Raw genomic sequence first — 26,330 nt, 5'->3', positions numbered from 1 at the left:
ACCACCATCACTGAGGTGAAATCTTCTGGGAAATTTTTTTTGGAGAGTCAATGTACAGAAGCTCTATTTCAGAAGCAGTCATGGCTGTACCTCATGAAGCCACCACACTTGGTCGTAAACAATTTACCAAAGTGGCACTGTTTTGAAGGCATGAAAGGCTTATAGCAGCCCAGGTTTGGTATTCTGAGAGGCCAAGAGAGTGCAGTGGAGAAGGTAAATACTCACTAGCAGTTGAAAACCCAGAATTAAAAAGGTCAGGAGAGAGCCCAGGAGAGACTATTGGTGAAAGCTAAGCCCAGTTTTAGTAAAAGGCCATAGCATTTTGGATATGTCAGTACCATCCGGTGACTGTCAAGAAGAGCTGCAGCCATGTGGTAAAGCCTGCCTGAACATAGAAGACATGCTCTGTGTGCAGAAGAGAGCATGTCTGAAAAGTGACCACCTTTTGGAGGAGCCCAGTCCACCAGTGTATTCCAGATATTGGACATTAAATTAATTATAGTGTGGGAGAATAGCTTTATTTTAATGAGATTGTGGCTACACCCTGGTTTCACTCTTGAGGTAAGAAAATATTTAACTTACTTTTGATTTTATAGGAGCCTATGACTGAGAGAATTGAATTTTTAAAACAAGTCTTAGATTTTAAAGGAGACTTAGGATTTTCAGAGATTGAACTTCTAAAATAGCTGAGTTTACAAAACTTGTTGGACTTCTAAGTTTGCAATATGTTTTATATTTGTGAAAGTTAGAGATCTTTAGGTAAATGAGAGAAGAAGAAGAAGAAGAAGAAGAAGAAGAAGAAGAAGAAGAAGAAGAAGAAGAAGAAGAAGAAGAAGAAGAAGGAGGAGGAGGAGGAGGAGGAGGAGGAAGAGGAGGAGGTGGTGGAAGAAGAGGAGGAGGAGGAAGAGGAGTAGGTGGAAGAGGAGAACGAGGATGAGAATGAGAACAAGAACAACACGAAAAAGATCAAGAAAAACAAGAACAAGAACAGCTAAAACAAGTGTTAGAAAAAAATGAAGTAGAAATTTAGGTCTAAAATATTTTGTGTTCAGGGACTCTAGGGGTTAATTATCCTGCCTAAATTTATGTTAACATGAGACTGATTGGAACATAAAGAGAAGGACTCAGTTTTCTTTAGGAGGCAAGAAACTGGGAGTTTAACCATGCTTCAATAAATATATAGACAACACAGATTGGACTTTTTTTTTCTTTTCCTTTTGTTGGTGACTGAGGTCACTAGGACTGGAGAGCAGGCATGGAAGGACTGGGAAATAAGTGTGATTGGTAAGGCTCAGGAGACTTTTGAGTTTGATCCTTTCCTTCATTTTGCCTCACTAAATTGGCTCAAAAGGGACCTGTAGCTACGAATACCTTAGTAGGCTTGTAACGGAAGAGAACATTCTAGGTGGAAATACCAGCATAATCGTCATATACTCATTGTTATGGTCTTCTGCACTGGCTTAGCCCATTACTTATTCTCATTCTAATGCAAAATTGGCATCAATGTCCATATGTGCTCAAATAAAGCTTACACATTCATCTTGTGGTTCTGTATTGGGAGAGACCAAGGGTAGGTCCCATACTATCTATCTATCTATCTATCTATCTATCTATCTATCTATCTATCTATCTATCTATCCCAAAACTATGACTAGGAAATTTTAAATGAGCAAACACTATTCTTCTACTAACCAAAAGACAAAAAAAAAAAATATTGTCATCTCACTAGATGTAGAAATAGCCTTTAATAAATCAAGCATCCCTTTAGATAAATGACCAAGGAAGACTAGGGATAAAAGGATTTATCTACAAAATTTAATCTTTATAAAGATTTATTTATTTTCTGTTACAAATGTGGGTGTTTGGCCTGAATATATGTATGTGCACTATTTGTATATCTGGTGCCAAAGATACATCATATGCCATAGGACTAGGGTGAAGGAAGTTTGAGGGCCATGATGTGCAGTGCTGAGCCATCTTTCCAATCCCCACAATTACAGGGGAATGTCAGGGCCAGGAAGCAGGAGTGGGTAGATTGGGGAGTGGGGCGGTATAAGTGACTTTCTGAGAGGAAACTAGGAAAGGGGATAGCACTTGAAATGTAAATGAATAAAATATCTAATAAAAAACAATTCATAAAGTAAAACAGACACTGAAAACAGACTTTAACCAATTTGTTACTCTCATGGTTCAAAGGAATTGCGTGGTCTTAGATATTAATCAGACACTTCACAATATATTGATCACAGCCTGCCAATAGAGACAAGTAGGACATGGTGTTTTAAGGGCCTAAATTTAGTATCTCACATTGGTCTTGGTTTCTGCCTTTCTTTTTTTAATCTACAGTGTTATATAAATCAACAGGAAATGTTCTTAACATCTTGTGACTCTGATTTTTATTCCTGTAATATGAAGACAGTCATTAAGATATAGTTCCTATTTTTAATAACTAGAAAGGAAAATTAAACCTGAAAAGTTATGGCTAGTAATTGAAAACATAGTAATTAGCCCATCCATACCATTATGAGATCATGTTACAATATGCATGATATTTACAAAAGACTAACATTTTGGGAAAACAATCCGGCTCCACTGCTTTCTCACAGGACTGCAGTTAGATAGGTTTTTTTAAAGGATGTTTTGTTTCTTACTGAAGCTTCAACCAAAGTGTCATAGGTGAGCTAACCACTTGCCATGCTTGCCCTAAATAGGAAATTAGTAATAGGAATGAGCTAAAAATACTGTGCTGCTCCACTCCACTACCCAGGTTCTAGTCAAATACTAAATGGAGTTAACATGCTAGAGTCAGTCAGATTTTTGACAACCTGATTCTTTACAATCCAGAGGTACCCTGACCTAAAACGATCTCCTCACTACTCCGTTCATTTCAATCTAGGAGCCTTTTGTTGCATTCTACAAACTCTGCTCTGAAACCCTCCCACAGTCTTCTTTAAGAGTACAGGGTCCCTTTTGTCCAACACAGTGACCTCCCTCCTCCTCTTCACATTGTCCTTCAGAATAGAATTACCTAACCCACTTCTCAATCTGCCTCTTTCCTGACAATGATGCTGTGTTATTTTCACCTAGTCAGATCAGTGTCTTTCTGAAGGATATCCTTCATTTTTGTTCAACCACACCACCCCTCCTTTCCCTCTTTCCTGTCATCACTGGGATTAGTTATTGTATTCTTTCTTTGTTTCGTATGGTTTTTTTATTACATATTTTCCTCAATTACATTTCCAATGCTATCCCAAAAGTCCTCCACACCCCCCCCCACTTCCCTAACCACCCTTTCCCACTTTTTGGCCCTGGCATTCCCCTGTACTGGGGCATATAAAGTTTGCGTGTCCAATGGGCCTCTCTTTGCAGTGATGGCCGACTAGGCCATCTTTTGATACATATGCAGCTAGAGTCAAGAGCTCTGGGGTACTGGTTAGTTCATAATGTTGCACCTACAGGGTTGCAGGTCTCTTTAGCTCCTTGGATACTTTCTTTAGCTCCTCCATTGGGGGCCCTGTGATCCATCCAATACCTGACTGTGAGCATCCACTTCTGTGTTTGCTAGGCCTCGGCCTAGTCTCACAAGAGACAGCTATATCAGGGTCCTTGCAGCAAACGCTTGCTAGTGTATGCAATGCTGTCATTGTTTGGAGGCTAATTATGGGATGGATCCCTGAATATGACAGTCTCTAGATGGTCTATCCTTTTGTCTCAGCTCCAACCTTTGTCTCTGTAATCCTTCCATGGGTGATTGTTTCCAATTCTAAGAAGGAGCAAAGTGTCCACACTTTGGTCTTCGTTCTTCTTCAGTTTCATGTGTTTTGCAAATTTTATCTTATATCTCGCTATACTAAGTTTCTGGGCTAATATCCACTTATCAGTGAGTACATATCATTTGAGTTCTTTTGTGATTATGTTACCTCACTCAGGATGATGCCCTCCAGGTACAACCATTTGCCTAGGAATTTCATAAATTCATTCTTTTTAATACCTGAGTAGTACTCCATTGTGTAAATGTACCACATTTTTTGTATCCTTTCCTCTGTTGAGGGGCATATGGGTTCTTTCCAGCTTCTGGCTATTATAAATAAGGCTGCTATAGTGGAGCATGTGTCCTTCTTACCGGTTGGGACATCTTCTGGATATATGCCCAGGAGAGGTATTGCGGGATCCTCCGGTAGTACTATGTCCAATTTTCTGAGGAACCACCAGACTGATTTCCAGAGTGGTTGTACAAGCTTGCAATCCCACCAACAATGGAGGAGTGTTCCTCTTTCTCCACATCCTCGCCAGCATCTGCTGTCACCTGAATTTTTGATCTTAGCCATTCTGACTGGTGTGAGATGGATGTATGTTTTTAAAATAATGTTGGTACTTGGTAGTCAACGTCTTTCATCTCCCATCCATTGGGAGTGAAAGCACAGCAAAAAACATGCCAGATCTACTTTAAAAGGAAGAGAAGGGGAAGTGTGATTAAAAACTCACAAGGAAGAACCTCATCGGTTTACAAGTGTTCATGGAGCATCTACTACATATCAAACATGGCCTCACCTACCAAGGAGGCAGTGACAAAAAGAGGCAAGGGGACTCTCTAAATAAACTCTACCATCCTGTGAGAAAGCAGAAGAGTGTATTACAACTGATAGAGCTTCATGAAGCCTCATGGCCTCCATACCAGTCATTGGATACTTCTGTGAACCATTTTATCTGTTAAATGCATTGTACTACATGACTAGCAGAAAAGAAAAGGGATATGTATATATTGTATATTTATTATACAAATATATCCTGTAAAAGCCAATTATTATCAATTGTTTCAGTTACATCAATGAATTTTTACTATGATTTATTATTTGTTTTTCTAGGATTTTTCTAGATATTGCATTCCTGCTAAGATTACCACACATGGCAAAGAGGCAAGTAAATGGGAAGGGATGCACATCCTTCCCGGACTAATAGAATCAGACTTGTAGACTACAAGGGTTGGAGTTTGACCTTCCTGAGAGAAGCCAGAGGCAAAATTAGTGGAAAAAAAGAAAGAAAGAAAAAGAAAAGAAAATGTGATACATGTGGTAGTTAGCAGCATTACTGTGCAAGGAGTTAGGAAGAACAGTGTATCAGTCCCTTAGAGAACAATGTCAAACCCATCAGAGTGCCTTTTCTTCCAATACATTAAGTAGATTATGAATTATATTAAAATTAAATTTATAATACATGGTTCATGTTACTTTAATTTCTCTGCTTTTTTGAAAGTGGACTCTTTCTGGCTCACTGACTCGGATCAATTTTTCCACACACCAAGTTCGGTTCTCTCTCTGCTCTCATACAAATACTTCTTCCAGAGACTTTGTTCCAAGACATCTAAGTGAAGATAAATGGTTTAGGAATTCAGGTTGTTTGTACGGGCCGAAGATAAAATGAACAAGGAAGCCCACTCTTCTCTAAAATGTCAATTTGTTTAAGTTCAATACATCCTTACTAGTCCCATTCCCTTTGGTCAAAATAATACTTGTTGAAGAATCTTGCCAGGGATTTATCTGCAACAAACTTCTTCAAGCTGGTGAACACTCTAGGTCTGGAAAACTTGTAGTTGTTTGTTTTAATAGTAATTAAAAAAAAGTCTGGGGTTTATAAGTTTATATTTTCTTAGTTTCTCCTCAGAATACAGAAAACCAAAGCCATCCATTTCGGAGAAACCTGTAGTCACTCCTTGCTTTATATGTGCAAATCAGCATAAAATGCTCCCTCACAAGGGAATCTCTGTCTTCACATGATTGTTTCATAAATGAGAGTCCAGGTGATACAGACAAAGCAATGAAGGTCAACACAAGCACATATGTTGCCAAATGTAACATTGCTCCTTAGATAGTGTTTGAACTTATTTGACACTGCCTATGGCAAGTAGAGCTTAGCAGCAGTTGTCTAATTTCCTTCCACATGAGGCTGATCAACTTAGATAGACTACTAGTGAGGGCATGCCCATAATCTTTCCTCATCTACTTTCTCTGTGCTACCACTAGAGAAGCACACTGATATGTTTAGAAGTTGTCTTTTTTCATGTTTATTGGAAAATGTACTTGGAGCCCGAATCTTCTCTACTAAGTACTTGACCAACAGGGAGATTTACTCCATCCTTGTTCCCACTTATGTTTTAGTCATGATTTCTGTGATGTTTGTTTCTAAATTGACAATGGAATGAAATAAAATAAGTAGGTATGAGTGTACTGAAAAGAGAATTTGCTACCTTCCTAAAATACAGCATGTTAAATGTATTCAAACTATCATCTCCACCAAACAATGTTGGAATCCACATGTTTTCCCACCTAATGAGCTCTCTCTCTCTCTCTGTCTCTGTCTCTCTCTCTCTCTGTCTCTGTCTCTCTCTCTCTCTCCCTCCCTCTCTCCCTCCCTCCCTCCCTCTCCATTTTGAGCTAATCTATCCATCACTAATATGTACATTTCATGAGAACACAAATAAAACACCTAAATATATATTATAGATAGAGGCAGATTGCAGAGATGACTAGCTACTGCATATTTCCTTTAAAAAAATATTTATCCCTTTTTGTTCCTGGGATAATTGGCAAGTATCCAATAAAGAGTCCAAATATAAGAGAATGCCATTCATTCTGGATAACTTTGTACATTATTCTTTTCATAGTTGCTTATCTAAACATTTGATGTTTTCAGACCTTGAACTTTAGTTTTTGTTGATGGTTTATGTGTTTAGAGGCACAAAATGTTTTAAGACTTATAGTCTTTGTAGATGCAAATCACCTGCTACAACAAGGTGATAATAGGGGTTAACTTATAGTATAAATTGCCTTCATATGCAAAATGATCTAAGGGAAGGAAACAGGGAACTGACAAATGAGCTAAGTTTTTCCTTTTCTTACTGATTCATCATCATGTGCTAAGTCTGTCAAAGCCTTCAAATTTTACTCTAATTTCTTAGAATCTAGATAGAAAGTCATGTTACTTTTATCTGCCCACTTTTGTTCTTCAACCTTGTGTAACTTTAGACTGTGTGATTAGAATCTGTGATACTGAGAGAGCATCTTTAATGAAACAGCCACTGTGACAAGGGATGATGATTCAGAAAAACAAAAACAACAACAAAGCAAAGCAAAACAAAACAAAACAAAAAACAAATTAGGTCAGAGTACTATGCCTGCTTACATTCAAATATTTAAAGGACTAAGTCATTACTGAGCTGAAATCCAAACTTCCCCTTTTGCAAGCTGAAAGAATATATCACATGTTATCACAGGATTAATCAAACCTGATGGTTTTCCATATGTAATTTTCTTCTTAATTTTAAATCTACTTTTCTGGCCCAACTCTATCAAATTTAATCTGTGAGGCTTTAAAGATCTTCTTGCCATCTTCCTACCACACATCAAATGACTACTGCCTTTCCTACCTCCCTATGCAGTTTAATGGCTTTAGATTCTTGGTGAGTGGTTTCCACCCTTCTGTATTGGAAAAGCATACATAGTTCTAAACTCAGAATGCCATCAACCAGTCTCTCCTAGATGTGTACTTCAGACATAGTGACTATACCAAAGCCACATCTCACTGATCCTTGCACCATTTGTAGAAACAGCATTATAATAGCTTTCTTCCTCTCACCAGCCTTCACGAAATAATAACTCCCCTTCTGCCTTTGTCCCAGCTCTTTCTTATCCAATCATCAAAGGCTTTCCTCAATTGCCTTCTACTTGTACAAGAAGAAACACAAGCTGAATTGACTTTTCTATTGATGTGGACTCGGTTTGTAGAATGCCTGACATATAAGCCATGTACAATTTTAGACTTTTCAATGTTGACACAGAGCATTTCCCTCTCTTCAAAAAATTGCTATAGTTTAAATGTTTAACTCTTCCAAAAGTCAAGCTGAAATTTCATTGCAGTTACAAGAGTATTTAGTGGTGCAGTGTTTAAGAAATGATTCGGCCATGAGGGCTTTGCCATCCTAAATTGATTAATGCTGTAATCACAGTTGTTTCTTTCTTAAAGAGAGAAAACTTTTGCTCCTATTTGCCTTTACCCCTCACCCTGTCTTGCTGTGTGCGATGCTCATGGTGTAGCAACATAGATCCTTGCCTCATGCCAGAATGTTGATCTTGGATTACACAGTTTCCTGTACTTGAGGAAAAGGCTACTCTTTATACACTGCCAGGTGTATGTGGCATTCTGTAATAGCAGCACAGATGGACTAAGACAGAAGTTTCATATAAACATAAATCCATCTAATACTTACTTCCAGACCTCTTCCAAGAAGAAAAGGAGGTTTAAGCTAATATTTCCCACTTTATCACCTTTGTGATAGAAAACTCTGAGCAGATAATACTCAAGAGCTTTAGCGACATTGCCCTACTTAACAGGGAGCTACAGGGCATAATTAATTTATGCATGTGAAACATTCTGAATACCTTAGAATTAAATTACTGGTGTGCTTATTCTCTCTCTTATATAAATATTTGCACAAGTAAAAATTCGGTACCTTGACATTTATTGAAATGGTTGCATCAAAAAGGGAGGTAAACTGTCTCCAATACAGGTATTATCAGTCAGTTAAAAGAAGAGTGCCAATGAGAGGACACAAATGGTGAGGGAAATATGCAGAATCAAGAAGTACTCAGGGTGACTGGGTAAGCCATCACTTAGAAATACCACTTGTCTCTCAGCTGAATTTGCCTTTACCCCTTTGCCTTTTTTTTTTTTTTTTTTTTTTTTTTGCCTTTACTCTCTCAGCTCCTATTTGCCTTTACCCCTCACCCTGTCTTGCTGTGTGCGATGCTCATGGTGTAGCAACATAGATCCTTGCCTCATGCCAAAATGTTGATCTTGGATTACACAGTTTCCTGTACTGAAGCAGTATGTGAAATAAAGACTGAATACTCAGGCTCACTACATTATGGATATCTTACCAAATTAAATGGGTAATCTGTATAAGAATGATGAACAAGGGCTGGAATTTACCTAAGTGTGTAGAGTGCTTACCTACCATGATAAGGATCCTGAGTTCAATGCCTGGCATCACTTAAACTATGGTGGCCTTGACTATGTAATCCCAGCACTTAGGAGGTAGAAGAAATGGCATCATAAGTTAGAAATCACCCTCAACTACATAATAAATTAACAGGTTACTCAAAGTAGAGATCTCTGAAAAAATGTTAAAGGTAAATAAAACACAGTTTCCAAAATGAGTTCTTCCTAAAGCTAATAGTCAATATTTTTTTATGTCAGTGTGGCCAATACTGAAAGACACAATATCTAAGTGTGTGATCTGAGTTCACACCTTAAGTAAAGATTAATTTTGAAAAGTACAAGGTCTCAGAGTCTAGAGTGGAACCTATCTGTTGCATGCTCTGACAATTCCATTAGAATACATTTAGGGTCCTAAAATATACCTATAGTCATTCAATCTTAAGAAATAAAAATGTAGGATCAAGTACATATATCTCATATACCAATGATACTATGAAATGTACATGCAGAAGTTAAGCTTTACTCTCTTTCCAAAATCCACAATGAAGATCTCACATATCTTCTTTGTTCAATTATATTACTTATATTACCATCCTCTGAAGTCCATTCTCTCAAATATAGCAATTCCATGGAATCTCAGCTTTTTATTTGGAACATACAAGCATATTCATTCTTCTATTTTTTTCCAATTGCTTTAGGTGAAAATCATAAATAACTAGTTTCCATAGTGTTGGAACTTCATGGTAAGTTTTGATGTGACAGAAATAATGCAAATTTTGTTTTCAACCGTGATTTTCCCCTGATGATATTTTCAAATCTCATAGAAAATGATGTCATCTCAAAATAGACTATACTGTGGTGATTCAAATATTTAATTGTTGCAATATTTTAGAATGAGGAAATAGAACAAGAAGGAGGATAGAGGAATGCCCTTTTAACTATTGGAAACTAACTCTAGAAGTTATAAAATAAAGATAAGCACTGAGACGTACTGAATTTGTAAATATTTTTCAATACCTATTATTAATAGTCCTTGAGCCAGACTATTACTGTTTTAATTCTTGAACTTGTGAATTTTTACATCTAGCAAAATTTGATTGCTAAAGGTGTTAATTTTTGTACTCAGTCACATCTGAATTCAAATGTTCTGTGTGAATTCCAAAGACAGAGAAAACTCGATTGTGAAAAGTTTTTGAGGCCACTTATTTCCTTGACCCCATTTGGCAAAACAGGACCTGAGGACCGGCAAAGACTCACTCCAGCCTGTGCAATTACCAAGTGCTTTATCTATGTTTACTGCTCAAGGTCTGGCACATATTGCTTTCTATTATTTCTATTTGTGTCTGAACAGTTAACTTATAGTCTGATGAGAATGAAAGCAGGGAAACAAAACTTGAATTCCATTGGATTATTTAATATAACTGTGCAAAACTATGTTCATTGCAATTAAGCCATCTCAAATTTCTGTTTCAAGTGAATCAGGTGTCAGGACAAATGTGCCTGATAAAAGAGACCATACCACTGCAGTAATATTAAAATTAATAGGATGGAAGGGGAAGTTCCATTGGTGATCTTTCACACAGAACAACTTTGACAAAAATTCTCCAAATTTATATTTTATATATGCATCCTTATCTATTTATGTGGCATACATATACCTTCCAAGCAATTACAAACATACTTTAAGTTATACATGTTTGTGTGTGTGTGTGTGTGTGTGTGTGTTTGTCAACTTCTACAACACTTGTTAACCTTTTAAAAATCAAAATCTCAAATTTGTTGAGTTCCAGATTTCTGATTCTCATGTTCTTATAAACGGAAAGTTTATAATAAATCATATTACCATTCTGAATTTTTAATTAAATGTTAACCACAAATTCTCAACAGGACATCAGGTACCAAGATGTCTGAAAAATACCTTTTCCTCTACTTTTTTTTTTTTTTAACTGGTGTAGGGAGTTGTGGAATGGTTCAGTGTTTTCTGTTAAGGCATAATGACATGAATTCCGTTCCCATTAAAAATCTATGCTTTAAATGCCTGGTGTGGTTTCATATGCTTATAACCATAGGACTGGGAACAGAGCTGGTGGCATTGAGAGACTCACTATAAATTGATCTCTGGCAGCCTAGTTGAAGTACAGTGAGTTCTAGCTTCCATGCACGAGAGTCTCTGTCTAGAGTTAGTAAGAGATGGACCAATTGAGTATGGCATTTAATTTCATCCTATGGCCTCCAAGTGCACAAGTAAAGTTACCAGGACGTAAAATGATACATAGACTAATACATACATACATACATACATACATACATACATACATACACATATCACACACAGCATGAAGTTGAAAAGTCTCATTATTTATGTGTATAGGCATAATTGCATACCTATGAGAGGAATCATTTACAGTTATTATACCGAGAATGTTCTATTAAACCACAAAGTCTGAAAGTATTTTTAAAGAGTGAAGGAGTGATTCTGTTGATACAATTCTTTGGACATAGCCCCAGTTTGGGATTCCCCAAAAGAACAGATTCCTAAAACAGTTTCCAGATACAACTAAATGGTTGAGACTGTTACTCAAAGATGTTCTGTTAAATTTATACTTTCTGTTCACAATCTTCAATCCCATCATACAAACAATGATAGCTACAGCGAGTCGTTCATCTTACCACTTTATTATTTTTATAACATTTTTTCACTCTACAGAAAATATGTACACAAGCCTTGTCATCTAAGATGATATCTGTAAAGATCTGTGCTAGTTATATAGTCTGTGACAGTGTGCTCTCAGTCTATACCTCACACAACCAGGCATCTGAATGTAGAGGTAATAAATATGCATGTATTACTTATTTGAAAGGCAACAATAATTGAAATGTGATTATTGACATCTTTAGAGCACCTACTTTCTATTTTCTCCACAGCCTGGCCCCAGATTCTTTGCCTCCTCTTAATCCTTCTATACAGTTTCCTTATTTGCAATTAGTTATAGGTTGAAACTAAAGAGATATTAATAGGAACCACAGATTTCATGTCTATGGTCCTAAAACATTTGAAAATATATTTTTTAGAGTTTTTATTTGTCTTTCATATATACCAAGGACATCAACAGCCATTTCAGAGTTTCAAAGAAAGTTGTAAAAGTGGCACAAAGCAGGACTGCGTGTTTATTACTTATGATTACCACAACTAGTTTTCTAGTTTGCTATGCACAGAGTTATTTATATCACTGTTGTGAGTCATACATCATGGTTCCTGGATTTGAGAAACATCTGCCTTGTAAAAAAGCATAGTTATTTGGTCTAATCTTATGTACAACCTATATAGGAATCTTTGGTTTGCTAGAGTGCAATGAACCATATCATAGCTACAGTTTCCAAATAATCAGATACTTATATTCACCGAGAAGCACAAGAGACATGTTCTAAACTTTTAGGATTCTAGATTTAGATTTAACTGACAACTTGACCCAGCATAAAGCTATCAGAGAGGAAATAAATTGAGGAGTTGCCTAGGTCTTCTTCCTTTTCTTGCCTTCTTTTTTTTTTTCCTCTCTTCTCTCCTTGTTAAGATTTTAATGTCTTACTTTACTCATTCATAAATGTCTTTGATAACTATATAATGTTGGAACCACAAATGCCATTATTTCTTCTAATCACCATTGACTATATAAATAAATTACTTGAAATTGTCTATTTGAGAGAAATTATCTACTTGTGGAGTTGCTATTGAGCCTTGGCTGGCCTGAAACACATTCTTGTTCAGTCCCCATTCATGAACTCTTATATTCAGGCCTGTATCATAACAAAATACCAACTGCTTTGGTATTTGGGCAAAACCTTATTAGCAGTTTTCCTAAGCACAAATGTGCCACTTGTTATACTGCCATCACGTTTTTAGAACTCTTTCTCTGAGGACTTTAAGAAAATACCCTCTTTTCCTTTTTTTAAAACACAAATGTGTGTATATAGAAAACCAGTTCATTGCTATAAAATGAGCTCTATTTCCTGTTTTGTGTGTGTGTGTGTATGTGCCCGCGCGCGCATGTGCGTGCATGCATGCACTGTGTTCTGTTACTCTAGATAGTTATAGACTATCTTCTAATTTAATATCTTCTAATTATACAATATATATTTAATGTACAATCGGTATTGGTTTGGCACAATGCCTCACCATGAGTATCTAGAGCATAATTTAGCATATGGACAGGGAATAAATACCAATGAATGTGAAATAAGGAGTCATTCCTAGCCTTTTATGCATAGTCCAGCAAGTTTGGCCTGCTTGAAAATCTCTAAATATTCCTTTTCAAAGACATACATGAAGCTGATCCTGTCTGTACTATGTTAACCTATGCAATCCTGATTAAAAAGAGACTCTGTGCCCCGTGTGTTTGTAATTTATCACTTTGACTCTGAAGGCATTAAACTGCTTCAATTCTGTTACAGCATTCCATGAAGACTCCATTATTATCTTGATTTTTCTAAAAGGGAGCCATTCATTACATGGTCCCCACCCCTCAGGGGTATATTTTACTCTGATCCTTTTTACAGGTTCCACTGAGACAAATCTTATTTGTATCCAATGAAGAAAGATGGTCTTAGTTTTAAGAAGGATAAGAAGAAGAAGAGAAAAAAAAAGAGAGTCAATGAATTAAGTTGGTTTATTTTTAAGCAGGTCGTTTTTCATACTCAAGCTTGCCAGGAGCAAAGCTTGGACTGTCCTGAAACTTCACCCCAGTTTCCTCAGATAATTAAGCATTTACTAGTTACTCGCCCAGCGTTTCATTTACACATTCTGTCTTCAGTCGCTTAGGACTCACTGTAACTGTTTTCTCACTGCTGGCTTCAAATTAGAGCTTCTGAAGGAAACGCTGCTTTTTTTCCTGGCTGTGCCTAAAATGTTATAAGCAAACATATGGTATTCAGGGTGGTGGAGAGAAAAAAAAGAGAAAAAAAGGCAATATTTTTAGACTACAAATAAGCTATTTTGAGTCCTTTGAAGTACCATAATAAAAGCTATTCACAAAAATGATGGTGCATTTTACAATTGCTTACACTCATGTCTTATCCAACTCTCTCCCTCCTAGACCTAGTAATAAAGGAAATCTGGACCTACTTTCAAGTTTAGTAGGTCCCTTTCCAAGCCAGTGACCTCGACTAATATGAAATATACCACATGGATGGATGTCATGTATTGACTTAAGAGAATTCAAATCTGGACTTCAGATTCACACCAGTTCACTTTTGATATGGCTTCAAACACCTTGAGCAAGAAATGGCATGAAGCCCCACAGATTTTTGTCGGTGATGCTGACAAAACACTGGGTGGAATAATTGAACATATATTTGATGAGGTGAACACATGTGCCACCATGTCAAAAATGCAATAAATGTTAGATTAAGGAATGGCTTTGCATATACTTGTTTTCATTTCCCTCTTCTTACTATTAGACTAGTTTTACCTAAGTGCTGGCGAGCTTCTTATCTTCTTCTTTATGAACAAACTTGTCATGTGCAAGATGAAGACAAAAGCATTTCCATCTGCAACGTTTTAAGTGTGCAGACAGAGAGGTAGTTGATTTCGATGGGAGGGAAAAAGGAGAGGAATAGGGAAGAGAGGAGGGAGGGGGAAAACCATAATCAGGGTATATTATATGAGAATGAAAACTATTTTCAATAAAAGGAAAAATAATACAAAGTTCAGTTCGATCTAGAATGTGAAAAAATGCATTGCGTTCCTCGGCGGCATTGTTAGTGCTGTCATTATTAGCAGACCTGACAGTAAGTACCCCTCAGGAAGTGGGATATCTCCCAATATTTATTCCTTATTTTCTCTCGACTTGAAACTTTTCTATGATCTTTAAGTGAATTGAGCAAGGAGCTTCTGTGATTTTAAGTTTTTTATTATTTTTAGAACAGGAATAATGGCTATTAAATGACCTAGGTATTGAAGGTATAGATTTGAAAATGCCAAGATTGTTAAAAATTATAATCAAATATCAAACAAAGTATGATTGACACTAAAAGTGTTCACATGGGAAAGAATAAAGATAATAAATTATATCTGAGTTTGAAAGCTATAAACTATAGTCTTATCCTCTGAATTCTGTAATTTTTGATCCAATTACTCTTTCAGTAGTAATATTCTCTCTCTCTCTCTCTCTCTCTCTCTCTCTCTCTCTCTCTCATTCTCTCTCCCTAATTCCAGAATTATGTTAGGTACAATGTTTTAGGTTGACAGATACGTGAACCAACACAACAAAATGTCCTTATTTTTCTCAACCTTCCAATATGAGAAACTATTTAAAATATGAAAAGTTAATGAAAACAATAATTATCAATTTATTCAAGCTCCAAAAAGGAATTAACGAACAAATTTTGTGTCTCTTGGTGATCTTGATGTCTGGAATAAGGGAAGAACCTTTTTGATGCAGATCACCCACTATGACAGCAGCACATGATTTCATTATGTGAGAGTATAATAAGAACAGGAAAGCAAAATTTATCTATTCCAAAATCAAAAGTTCTGTTCTTAACTATTTGGAGGACAAGATGAGATAACAGTTGTTTTCTGCCTATTGTGCTTTAGAGTTTTTTAATGTACTGAAAACTTCCTTATACCAAGAATTTGCTGACAGTTCTCAAGGAACAGTCTACATTTCATAAAGATCCTTAACATAGTTGTATTGCAGAACCTGTTGAGTGAGTGGTTCTCTGTCAAATTATTGATCACTTTACCTATAGGTCTGATCCTTACTGGCATGGCCAGGTCCTTGTGAAAATGGAAAGTCTGACCTTGTATAACTGATAACATTTTGTTATTGAATTCTGCTGTGCCACTTTCTGAAATCGACAAACCAAACATGTACAGAGACATTTCTGTGAGAATGGTATTCTAGTTGGGTTTTCTGTTGTGATAAAATAGTGAACCATACAAAATTGGAGAGGAATAGGTTTATTTCATTTTACAATTTTCAGATCCTAATCCATCATGAAAGAAAGTCAGAGGAGAATTTCAAGGCATGAACCTGAAGTCAGAAAACATGGATGAATGCTGTGAATGTTGACTTGCCTTCAGGCTCATGTTTACCTACCTTTCCTTTACAGCCTAGGCCCACTTGTCTAAGCATGCTAGCACTCAAAGTTAGCTTAGCCCTTCTATGTCAATCAGCAGTCAGAAATACCCCCAAAGACAGGCCTACAGGCAATTCTTCAACTTCCTAGATGTGTCAAGGTGACAACTAAAAAGTCTCTAAGAAGTCTCTCTTCATTCCTGGACATTTCTTTACTGTTTCTAGAATGTTAAATATGGATAAACGTTTGAGTATTGGGAGCCAAAACTAAATTCTTTATAATAATCCAAATGAACTACCAAGTCTTAGGACATAAAGTTGGACCTCCTCCCCAAGGTGACTAAGTCCAGACAAAGGTCACCAACGGACTGTTCCCAGATGGACCCCCTCCTCAAGCTGACTAAGTCCAGATGAAGGTCACCAACAGACTGTTTCAGAATTACTACAAGATGACTCCAGACCTGACTGACTCAAACAGCAGATGTCATAACCACAAGATGTACTTTTAGATATCATACCTCTCCTTGTAGTCACCAAGGAAAATTACCACTGCCCCCTCCCCTGCCCTTCTGCATAAGGGTTATTTCCCCTTTTTATATAAAATCTGTAAGTTTTGCTGAACACAATGAGGCCTTGACAAGATTCAGATTGACTCTGTGTCTTTTCTGTGCTTGGTTTCCGTTTCTCTCTCACCCCCCCCCCCCAATTTGGTTTCAGGAGGAGTCCCCTTGAGACCCACAAATAACTGGACCTGCTGGATGGGTCATTTGAGAACATTCTTGATATTTTTGATGCATGGGAGCTACTAATGACTCAACCTTTTCTGACCCGGCATGTCACTGCTCAGCCTTATACTCACTTGTTTTATAAGACATGACTTTGTTCTTCAGCTGTAGTAAGAATGTTCTAGATACATAAAAGTCCATAGCTCAACATAGGGTATATGGTAGAGATATGGGCATATCTGCTAGAGATATTGGCGTATCTGTGCAATATGAGATTTCTTAGACACCCCAAGCATCCCTATGGATTCATCTAACATGGAGACCTAACTATCTTGTTTAGTCTTTTCTTCCTTTCTGTTTTCTCTTCTCTAACTGATGGGCATCTGATATGAAGCACTTTGCTGCCAATCAAGCTTCCTGACTAGTTTGATCTTTCAGTCCTAAACCCCATTTAACAGAATTTATTCCTAACTCTATTTCATTGTCTTTTGCTCAGAGTCTTCAAGTGATCCACATCTTCTAGTCACCACCAAACATATTTTTGTCAGTGTTCCCTTTAGATTTCAACTTGTCTGGCTCAGGTCCTTAACTTACAGAGAAGTTCAGGGCATACAAGTAAAAAATTGTTCTTTAAAAGCATAATTGATTTGGGAAGACACTCATCACGGTGGGCAGCACTTCCAAGTGGCAGCTCAAATAAAAAGAATTTGGAGAAAGAAAAACTTTTGCTCCACTTGCCTGGATTGATGTTGTGTAGGCAAGTTTATCAACACTGTTGTCAACTTACTATTCCCAATAGAGCTCCTTTCATTCTCTGTGCATCTGAAACCATCTTCATTCAATACAGACCAGAGACCTATACCTCTGTTGGCCTCTCAAATCCAGACAGGGCTGCTAAGTGCATGGTAATGTAGACTGAGCTGTTATACACCCTCAGTTGGCACAGTAGGTCAGCAGCTATTGGTAGATGCCTGTTCTGTTTCCTTTAAGCCAATCTAATGAATATCCCTTTCATGCACATATTGATTGTCTTTATTCTAAGAACATTGACAACATTTCTATATGTTGATAAAAGTAGAACTGCAAGTTTCTTATAGTGTTTATTTTTTTCCATGTCTACATAATCTTTTCCCTCCTCTCTCATTGTTTATCATCAGGGTTTTTGTTTTGTTTGTTTTGTATTGTTTTGTTTAGGAGAGGAAAAGTTTTATAGAAACAATAAGAATTAGATTCCATGGGAAAACAAACTACTTTTTAAAAATTGAACATAATCAAGTGTAATAATGTATAAATTTACAGTTATGTGTAAATTTCACTCAAAAGCTATCTCTTCAAGGCCATGTAAGTCCTAAATTAGATGTTTGTAATAGCAGTCCTTGTTGCCTGAGGAAGGGCTATGAATTATTGACTCCCTAATCAATACACTTTACAAGTACTTTCCTATTTTATGTATATAGTTTTAATTTATTCTTTGTTGATGATTGAATTTGGGCCTATTTTAAATTTCATTGTAGCTTTTGGAGATAAAAATGTTGTCCTTATCTACTCAATATTTACTTAGCAACTATTGTGTGAATGGCTTGAGTAGCATTTTTCTGCAAAGAATTGTCCTAATTAAGACTAGAATTACCTTATTAAAATACATATCTGACAATTTTATGTTAGTCAAATTATAAATTATAAAGCCTAAATGGATGTGATATGGATTCCTATTATACTGGCTAAAAATATAAATAATAAATGTAGTTGAGCACATTTAATTAAACAAAGAGCATATATATCGATAAAACTTCTACTGAAGTAAGGAGTTTTAGTTATCTATATCTCATGACAGTTTATTCTTCAGATATAAAGTACTTAAACCACATTGTCATGCTTATTATATTTATGTTTTTAAAAAAATCTCCCTGCTGAAATAGATTATGAGATAATTGCAAGCTGAGAATAATTTTAAAATATTTTTTACCTCACCATGATTAATTCAGTAGCTGTATATAGTTAATGCTCAATGGGAAATCCTGGCTTCATATATTTATTTTACTGGAAATTATGTACAAAAATGTCCAAGTGAGCAAGAGCTAAGAACCAACACAGGACATTATTCAATTTAATTTTGAAGCCAAGACAATTCTGTCTTATAGAAGCTCTTTTAACAAAACTGTCACCTGTCACAAGTGAACTTCAATGTACCTGAGTATAGTAGTAGTTCAGCCTTATAATTCTAGTACTTGGGAAGTGAGGGAAAAAATATTAGAAGTTCAAGGCCAGCATCCAAAACTTAAGGTTTTATCAATAAGCCTGGGCTATGTTAGACCATGTAAAACAAAGAAAGGAAAAAAAAAGTGAAGAGAAGAAAGAGAGGAAAGAAGGAAGGAAGGAAGGAAGGAAGTTGGGAATATAAAAAAAAAAGGCAGAGGGATTGAAATATAAAGGAAAGAAATCAGAGAAATCTAACATTTTTATAGTGGTTATGAAAATGGAGACATAAGTATGAGTTTTAGCTTCTCCCAACTCTACCTCTAGGCTTTTGATAGGTTTGAAGAGTTATAAGGGATGTCTATATACTCTTTCTCTTTAAATGATATTTTATTCTATTTCATCCAGGACTATCTAAAGGTTCAAATAAGATAAACTTTATGAAGGACTTTCTTTTTCCCTGGAGAAAATTATCTAACCATAGGATTCAAAGTTAATGCACTTTACAAGTACTTTCCTGTTTCCAAATTTATGCTTACTACTGTAGCTATGGACTGCTTGTGTATAAGTATACTTCTTTTAAATGCATATTTTGCTCTTTTAATTTATTTTGAAAAGCACAAAGAAAAATTTAATTTTTAATCTGACTAATGAGTGGCATAATGGCAACTCACAGAATTTCTCTCAATAGTGGTAAGAAATTTATGAACCAAAGAAAAATAACACAGGTAGGCTGAATGATTCTGAACGGTAAAGTGAAGACAGAAACCGCAGGGTAGAAAAGAAAGATACATGCAGTTAGGAGTATTTTTTATTAACAACTGATCTAAATAACAACATTGACATCAATAAAATATAATAATGTTATGTATGCTATAATAAAACCCCATGACTTAATTCAGCCTGTCAGGATAAATTTAATCTTAGGGTCCATTAAAGCTTTTAAGAATGGATGTCTTCATTTACAATATGTATTGTTCAGTGAGGATCTTTTCTATATTGTCTTTTTTTCTTTAAAGAAAAATCAATGTCTATATGTGTATTTATTTGTTTCTTTGTTTTCTGAGTAAGATTTCTTATATGTGCCCAATTAGACCTGATAATATTAGTTGAATTTGACCTGATCCATAAACTATCTTTATAAAAGATAAAATGCTGAGACTTCAAAAAGGAATCCAGTGGTAGATGTAATGATAGAGACATCACAGTGCATTAAATGGTTTTTGTGTCACTAATAACACAAAGGCAATGCTTATACTCGTTTCAAAGATGGGCAAATTGAAACCTAGAAAGTGGCTTGCCACTCAACACAAAGCTAATAAAACTACTGAACCTGTTCTTATATATGACATTGAACTTGCCTGATGTAAGCACTATTTCTTCCTTTATGCCAGGATGGTATTGGACCATCTGTTTAAAGGGAGATAGCCAACCCCAGTTTTATAATTTGTTTTAATCAGCATCAATAATTGCAGGCTATCCATGTATCTCACAATGTGCCGGCAAACATTTTTGGTAGGGTGAGTAGAATATTTAGCCAGAACATTTCATAAACCAGTTCCTAATAAGTGTTTCCCTGAAGCAAAACACATTAAATAGAATTTGAAATTTAAGCCACAAACCTGTTTCAGGCTCAATGGAAAAATACGGCTGTCCCTCCAAGATACTGTAAACCAACTTTGCACTGTTTCCATAAACTGGGTCGTCAGCATCAGTGGCAGTTACATTAGTAACAGATGTACCTAGTTTAAAAGAGAGAGAGACAGAATAAGTGAGTATAAACAGTAAGGAAAGGATTATAATTCTTTCCCAGGTGCTAAATTTTGTCAGGTATATCATACATGAACCCATAGGAAATAAAGAACTCCCTAAATGTGGAGCCAAACTGCTTTGTTAGAACTTCAACAGCAAATATTTTATAAGAAATAGTACTACCAGGTTGAAATAGTGGATTAAGATAGCATTTTTAGTCTCTATTATTTAAGATGCCTTTGTAGTTTTCATCAGAAGGATATCTATTAGACTTGTGTGAGCTTAAGGAATGTGCAAAGGAACCATATCAAAGAAATATGAAACAAAAGGTTAATAATATAATACAGCATGTAGCACTTGAGTTTTGCTGAAGTACAACTGAATGTACCTTGAAAAGTTGTCTGCTGTAAAAGCCAGAACATAAATATCAAAGGAATATTTTAGTCTATCACACTTAATTTCTCAGAATATAAAATAACAGAGGAACCACCAATTAATCAGGTAGCTCAGGTAATTAGACCCATGGATAACAGAACGAAACCTCTTCTCACATTAATCTTCTGTGTTTTATAACAACTGCACACATAGAGCTCTCCTGGATGGCAGTATATATGCTAATGAAAAATCCCTGTACTAAAGGAGCAGAGAGTTTTGTGTGGGACAAAAGAGAAGGTAACATATAAATTGACTGAGGAACTCAAGAGAATACAGGAGCAGCAAGCTTGGCCCCTCTTTTGGTCTAGCACAGAGTGGTCACGGGGAGGTTTTCAAGATAGACTACCCTGAAACAAATCCTAAGGAAATGTCATAGACATAGCTTGGCATAGACATGTGCATAGAAGAAATTCCAAGAAAGATTTCAAACACAGGTAAAGAGAGAAGATTGTGGGATAGCTTTATGACTTCTGAAACATGGAAACCAAGGGGAATATGATGTGATTGGAAATACATATGAGGGCAGGCCCAATTATATTGTCCTTTCTCTGTTAAAAGCCATTCACAGAGTAGCTATTTAGCATTTTTATTGATTAAATGGCTAAATGAAAGCATATATTGGAATTACCTGGTGATTTATTGAAAATACTAATGTCACAGATCATTTACAGAAAATAGGTTAATAAAATAATATTTGCATTATTTCTACTGCAGGGTGTCCTTCATTAGCCTCTGAAGGTAAGTGATAGAAACAAAACAAAGTAGGAGTATACAAGCTGTTGTGAAACCATGACAATGGCTGCAATAGATCACATGAGGGTATAAAGCAGGGTTTGCAAGCTGGAGTGATCATTGAGAAATGGGGCCAGACATTCACTCTGCAAGACTGAAGAAGGAGGGATTAGATGGCCTGAGAGAATGGAACTTTGGCCTTGGGTTGGGCTGTTGGGTTTAACTAAGGGCAACTACAAGCTGGTGTCAGGGGTTATCAGCCTTACATAATCAATTGCTAAAGCTTCTAGCATATAGAAGAAGAGGGTTTTAATCCTGAAGGAGATACATTGTGCATCTGAGTTACTTATTTTCACTGCGATTGAAATAGGATTGAGTCCTTGAAAGATCTTATCAATCATATTGTTTTTGAGATGCTTTCAATTGCAGTCACTGTTCAGAAAAAAATGTAATGACATTTGTTGAGCAGTTGATCGCTGTATAATAGAAATTTATCCTCAAAATGATGTTTCATCAGTTTTAAAGACTACGGAGCAACAACATGTCTTGAATGTCACTCATATAAAGCACTCCACCATAAATTGGGAACAATCCATTTTGGTGTGTGTGTGTGTGTGTGTGTGTGTGTGTGTGTGTGTGTGTGTGTGTAATAAGACTCACTTTTCCAAGTGACATATCTATGTTGCTGGGGGAAATTAACACTTAGAAGACCAATAATGACAATTATTTGAATACAGTTTAACTTGGGAACAACTGGAAGAAAAGAGTTTTGCATGAGCAGATGGTAGGGAGCTAGATTGCCCAAATAATTTTAGAAGAGATTACCTGAAAACTCTGATACCAAATACAGGGCTAGAGATGCAGGCTAGGATCAAATTATAGGAAGCATTTGAATGAAAGAATGCATGTACTATATGCACCCTGTCTGAAGAATTGACCTTTCAGGTCCAGATCAATTCCTGATGTAGCCACTTCTGATCTCAGTGCTTCCAGAATAACTTGGAGGCAAGGAGACTGATTAAAAGAAAACACCAGTTATGAGGTTACAGTAGCAGTACCATTAAGACCACGGGACAGGATGAAACAGAGTGGATGTACCTATCAATTACCTTATTTGTGTCTGTGTACTAAGATTGTAATCTGAAGATTCAGTGAGTGCATGGTAATCACAGCTTAGATGTGTTTTATCTTAAATTGAATTGTTAATAGTGAAAATGACAGTATCAAGTAAGCTGGCATGTTTGTTTGTTTTAAGAAAGGGTTTCACTGTGTAGCTAGGCACTTGCACAGTGGTCAGTCCATCAGGCTCCTTTCTAGCTACTTGCATTTCCTTCCTGTATGAAATGGCTTATGGATGAGCTTGGTCATTTTGCTTCTTCCATCTTCATCCATCTTCCTGTGGGGGCATCACATTCTTAATGCAGAAGAGGCAACATACTTTTTCTTAACCCACAGAATATTATCTCCAAGTGTCAGAGAATTGAATTATTATTTCTGTTTGTAAAATACCACTCTACAGTATTTTGTAAGCATGCAAACATTTTTTAAGGAAGATATATAGCAACTATTTTTGTAGTGTATAAAATTAACCCAAAAATTAAAGAAATAAAATGGACAGAGAAAAAAATACTCCAAAGATAATTTAAAGGATAGACAGAAATCAGAATGAATACTAGAGTGAAACTCTGCACTGAAAAAGCACTGGAGAATTTTCCCTTGCTTTGGTGTCTAGTATCTCTCCTTTTTATAGCACGTGATTTTCCTGCCCAATGTGAAGTAATAATACACTAACACATAAAGTTATTCATGTTTAATCGTCACTATGATACTGTGATAGTGACCCCAGTCACTATTAAATATGGGGAGACAGAGGAATCAATCGAAGATTTTCTTCCAACGTTGAAATCATATTCTGCATTGACTAAAATTAAGGAATTCCTTTGTAGACAAAAAAATTCAAAGAATTTCTGAAGATCTATAGGGTTGGATTAAGCAGTACCATAGAAATTTTTGCATACAAAATGGGCTAACTTGTTCTGAAACACATCCACATCTCTTCAGGAAAGCCATTTAACTTGACAGAATCTTGGATTAAGTATATATAATATGTGTATATATAACATATATAATATATACACGTATGTATGCATGTATACATATATAAATTCAAACATACAAATATGTTTTATATAATATATATTATATAATGTATTACATGTAATATATTATATATATTATATAACTAGTATAGTTGAGAGGGTTAAGCAAATAATGTTTGTAGATAACACAGAAATTATAATATGCTAAGTCTGTGAGTAATATCCATGCCTCTGTGGTAGATTTACTACCTTTCAACAATGATCCTGTAAGTCCCAACCATAATGATAGGACATTGACTGCAGTAGAGCATGTTGTTAATTCTTCTCAGGCAATTCTCATGTGAAGTCATGATTCAAAATATATGTTAAGACAATTTTTTCACAACTGACCCTTACTCATTTTGTTTTGGCCTATTAATTTCTGTTATGACTACTTTGAAGAACAAAACTCTTCTTCAGATTTGTTTTTAAAATGGAAGCATATTTAATACTGTACATTAGGGAGACAAACCAGGCTGACCATTTCTCACAGGGAAGAAAGTGAGAATGTGTCCTTGGCAGGTTGTTTTTTCCCCCAACTAGTCTCCATGACTCTAGCTTCTCTGTCTATTGTCATGTGATGCCATTTCATTGAGAGAGGCTCCCCATCACCATCGCAGTACTGGTGCATGAAGGAATGACTTAGCAGCTCTAGGATTCAGCTACTCATAGGCCAAGACAATCATTTTTACTTGACAAACCTAAAATAGTGTTATGTAAAAGTCTGCTGAAAACGTACAATGTTGGGGGGAAAGTCACAAAGACTGAAATCAGAACACAAGTTTTATTGTCTATCTCTGATTCTTGAAAAAATTCTGCACATTTAGCTAAATATTTGAACATTCTAACCCTTGGCATTTTTGTCTGTATCAACAAAGTTGGTAACAATTGTTATACTGCAGACATGTTCAGAAAATTCACTCTAATAATCCATGTAAGCAATGGGAAACTTTTATTTATAATTTATCTAGAAACTTTCTCTCCTCACTTAAATGTACTCTTTTTGGTGCACATGTGAAACTGAATACAAGTTGTTTTTACAATATTAAAGATACAATAAATAGTAGGTACATTGATAATTCTAAGCTGATCATTGCACAATTGATACAGTTATCTATGTCAGCCATAATAAAACAATATGTATATAGCAATAAGCTCATATGAAGGAAGTGATTTCATTATTAAAGTTGACAAAAAAAAAAAAAAACATTGGCATCTAACCTCACATTCATCAGCACATGACCCCTGTCTAATCTATTTCACATCAGTTTCTGCGTCAGGATAAATTGCTCTTGGGTCAGAAAGAGAAAAGTGTTTAATGTAGTGAGCACTAAGCCAGGCATCAGGCAACTTGCCAATACAAGTTTTCTGATGCTACTTGAATAGAAGGCATTCTCAAGAGCCATGCTTATCCTAGATAAATGTAAAGATGCTTAACTGGTTTGGGAACTACAACAGTGCTAAGACAAGCTTTTGTCTACATACTCTTCCCAGATATGTCTGCCTAGTGTCTGCCTTCCAGAAATCCACATGCATGGATCTCAGACCCTTGGAAAGTGTCTAATCTGCCAGAAATGTTATTTCTTCAGAGTGATTCAATACTGTTGATGCACCTGTTCATGGCAATGGAAGTGTGTGGAGGTTTTTACAGATGCATTTGTCAAGTGATCACCCAGAAGAAGGAAAATGGATGCTTTGAAGTTCATCTTGCAGCAGCAAAGATTTCAAGTCAAGCTGCTGTGTAGGCTTCTCTATGGAAATGCATGCAGAATGCAGAGCACGGAGGCAAATTGAAAAGTGTAAACCTTGCAGGATGATGTTTCTTCAAAGCAGCAAGTGTTGCTCTGTGATAAATAGGACCCTGAGTAATACCCGGGAAATACAACAACCAGGATTCTCTGTTTGTGTTTTCATTTGGAACAGTTTTTGTCCTTTTGTCAAGGATACAAGAGACTCATTTAGCTAGTGACTATAAACTTGACACTGTGCCATTTCTCCAAGAAAGCCCCTATTATAATCCAACTGGATGCTGATCCTAATTATAATAATATAGCTGTTGTCTCTCCAGCTGTTGTCAACAAAATGATCCCCATCACCACAATCCAGGCTTCTAGTATCAAGTCAAGTGTGAACACACCAGTCCAAGGTGATTTCTGTTTTTAACAAACCCATTTTTCCGCATTTAGATTCTTAGTTAAATGAAATGTGGCAGTATGTTGCACGGGTCTTAATTAATAGCGAGCCTACAGTATCATCCACATTTTTTCCCACTTGAAACTTTC

At 36.1% G+C, this 26,330-nt stretch overlaps 1 protein-coding gene across 3 annotated transcripts in view; it reads right to left on the bottom strand.

Annotated features, from left to right (window-relative positions):
* The window catches only part of Cdh8 (cadherin 8), a 395,795-nt gene that overhangs the window by 187,440 nt on the left and 182,025 nt on the right, over window positions 1-26,330 (bottom strand). For all 3 annotated transcript variants that reach the window (XM_021169423.3, XM_021169421.3, XM_021169422.3), the window contains exon 4: window positions 20,614-20,733. In XM_021169423.3, the coding sequence (XP_021025082.1) occupies window positions 20,614-20,733 (120 nt within the window). The remainder of the gene's footprint in view (window positions 1-20,613; window positions 20,734-26,330) is intronic.

This window comes from Mus caroli, unplaced genomic scaffold, assembly GCF_978045245.1.
Source record: "Mus caroli unplaced genomic scaffold, Mus_caroli_1 scaffold_10, whole genome shotgun sequence".
Lineage (NCBI taxonomy): Eukaryota > Metazoa > Chordata > Mammalia > Rodentia > Muridae > Mus > Mus caroli.
This window is presented reverse-complemented; position numbering and strand designations above follow the sequence as displayed.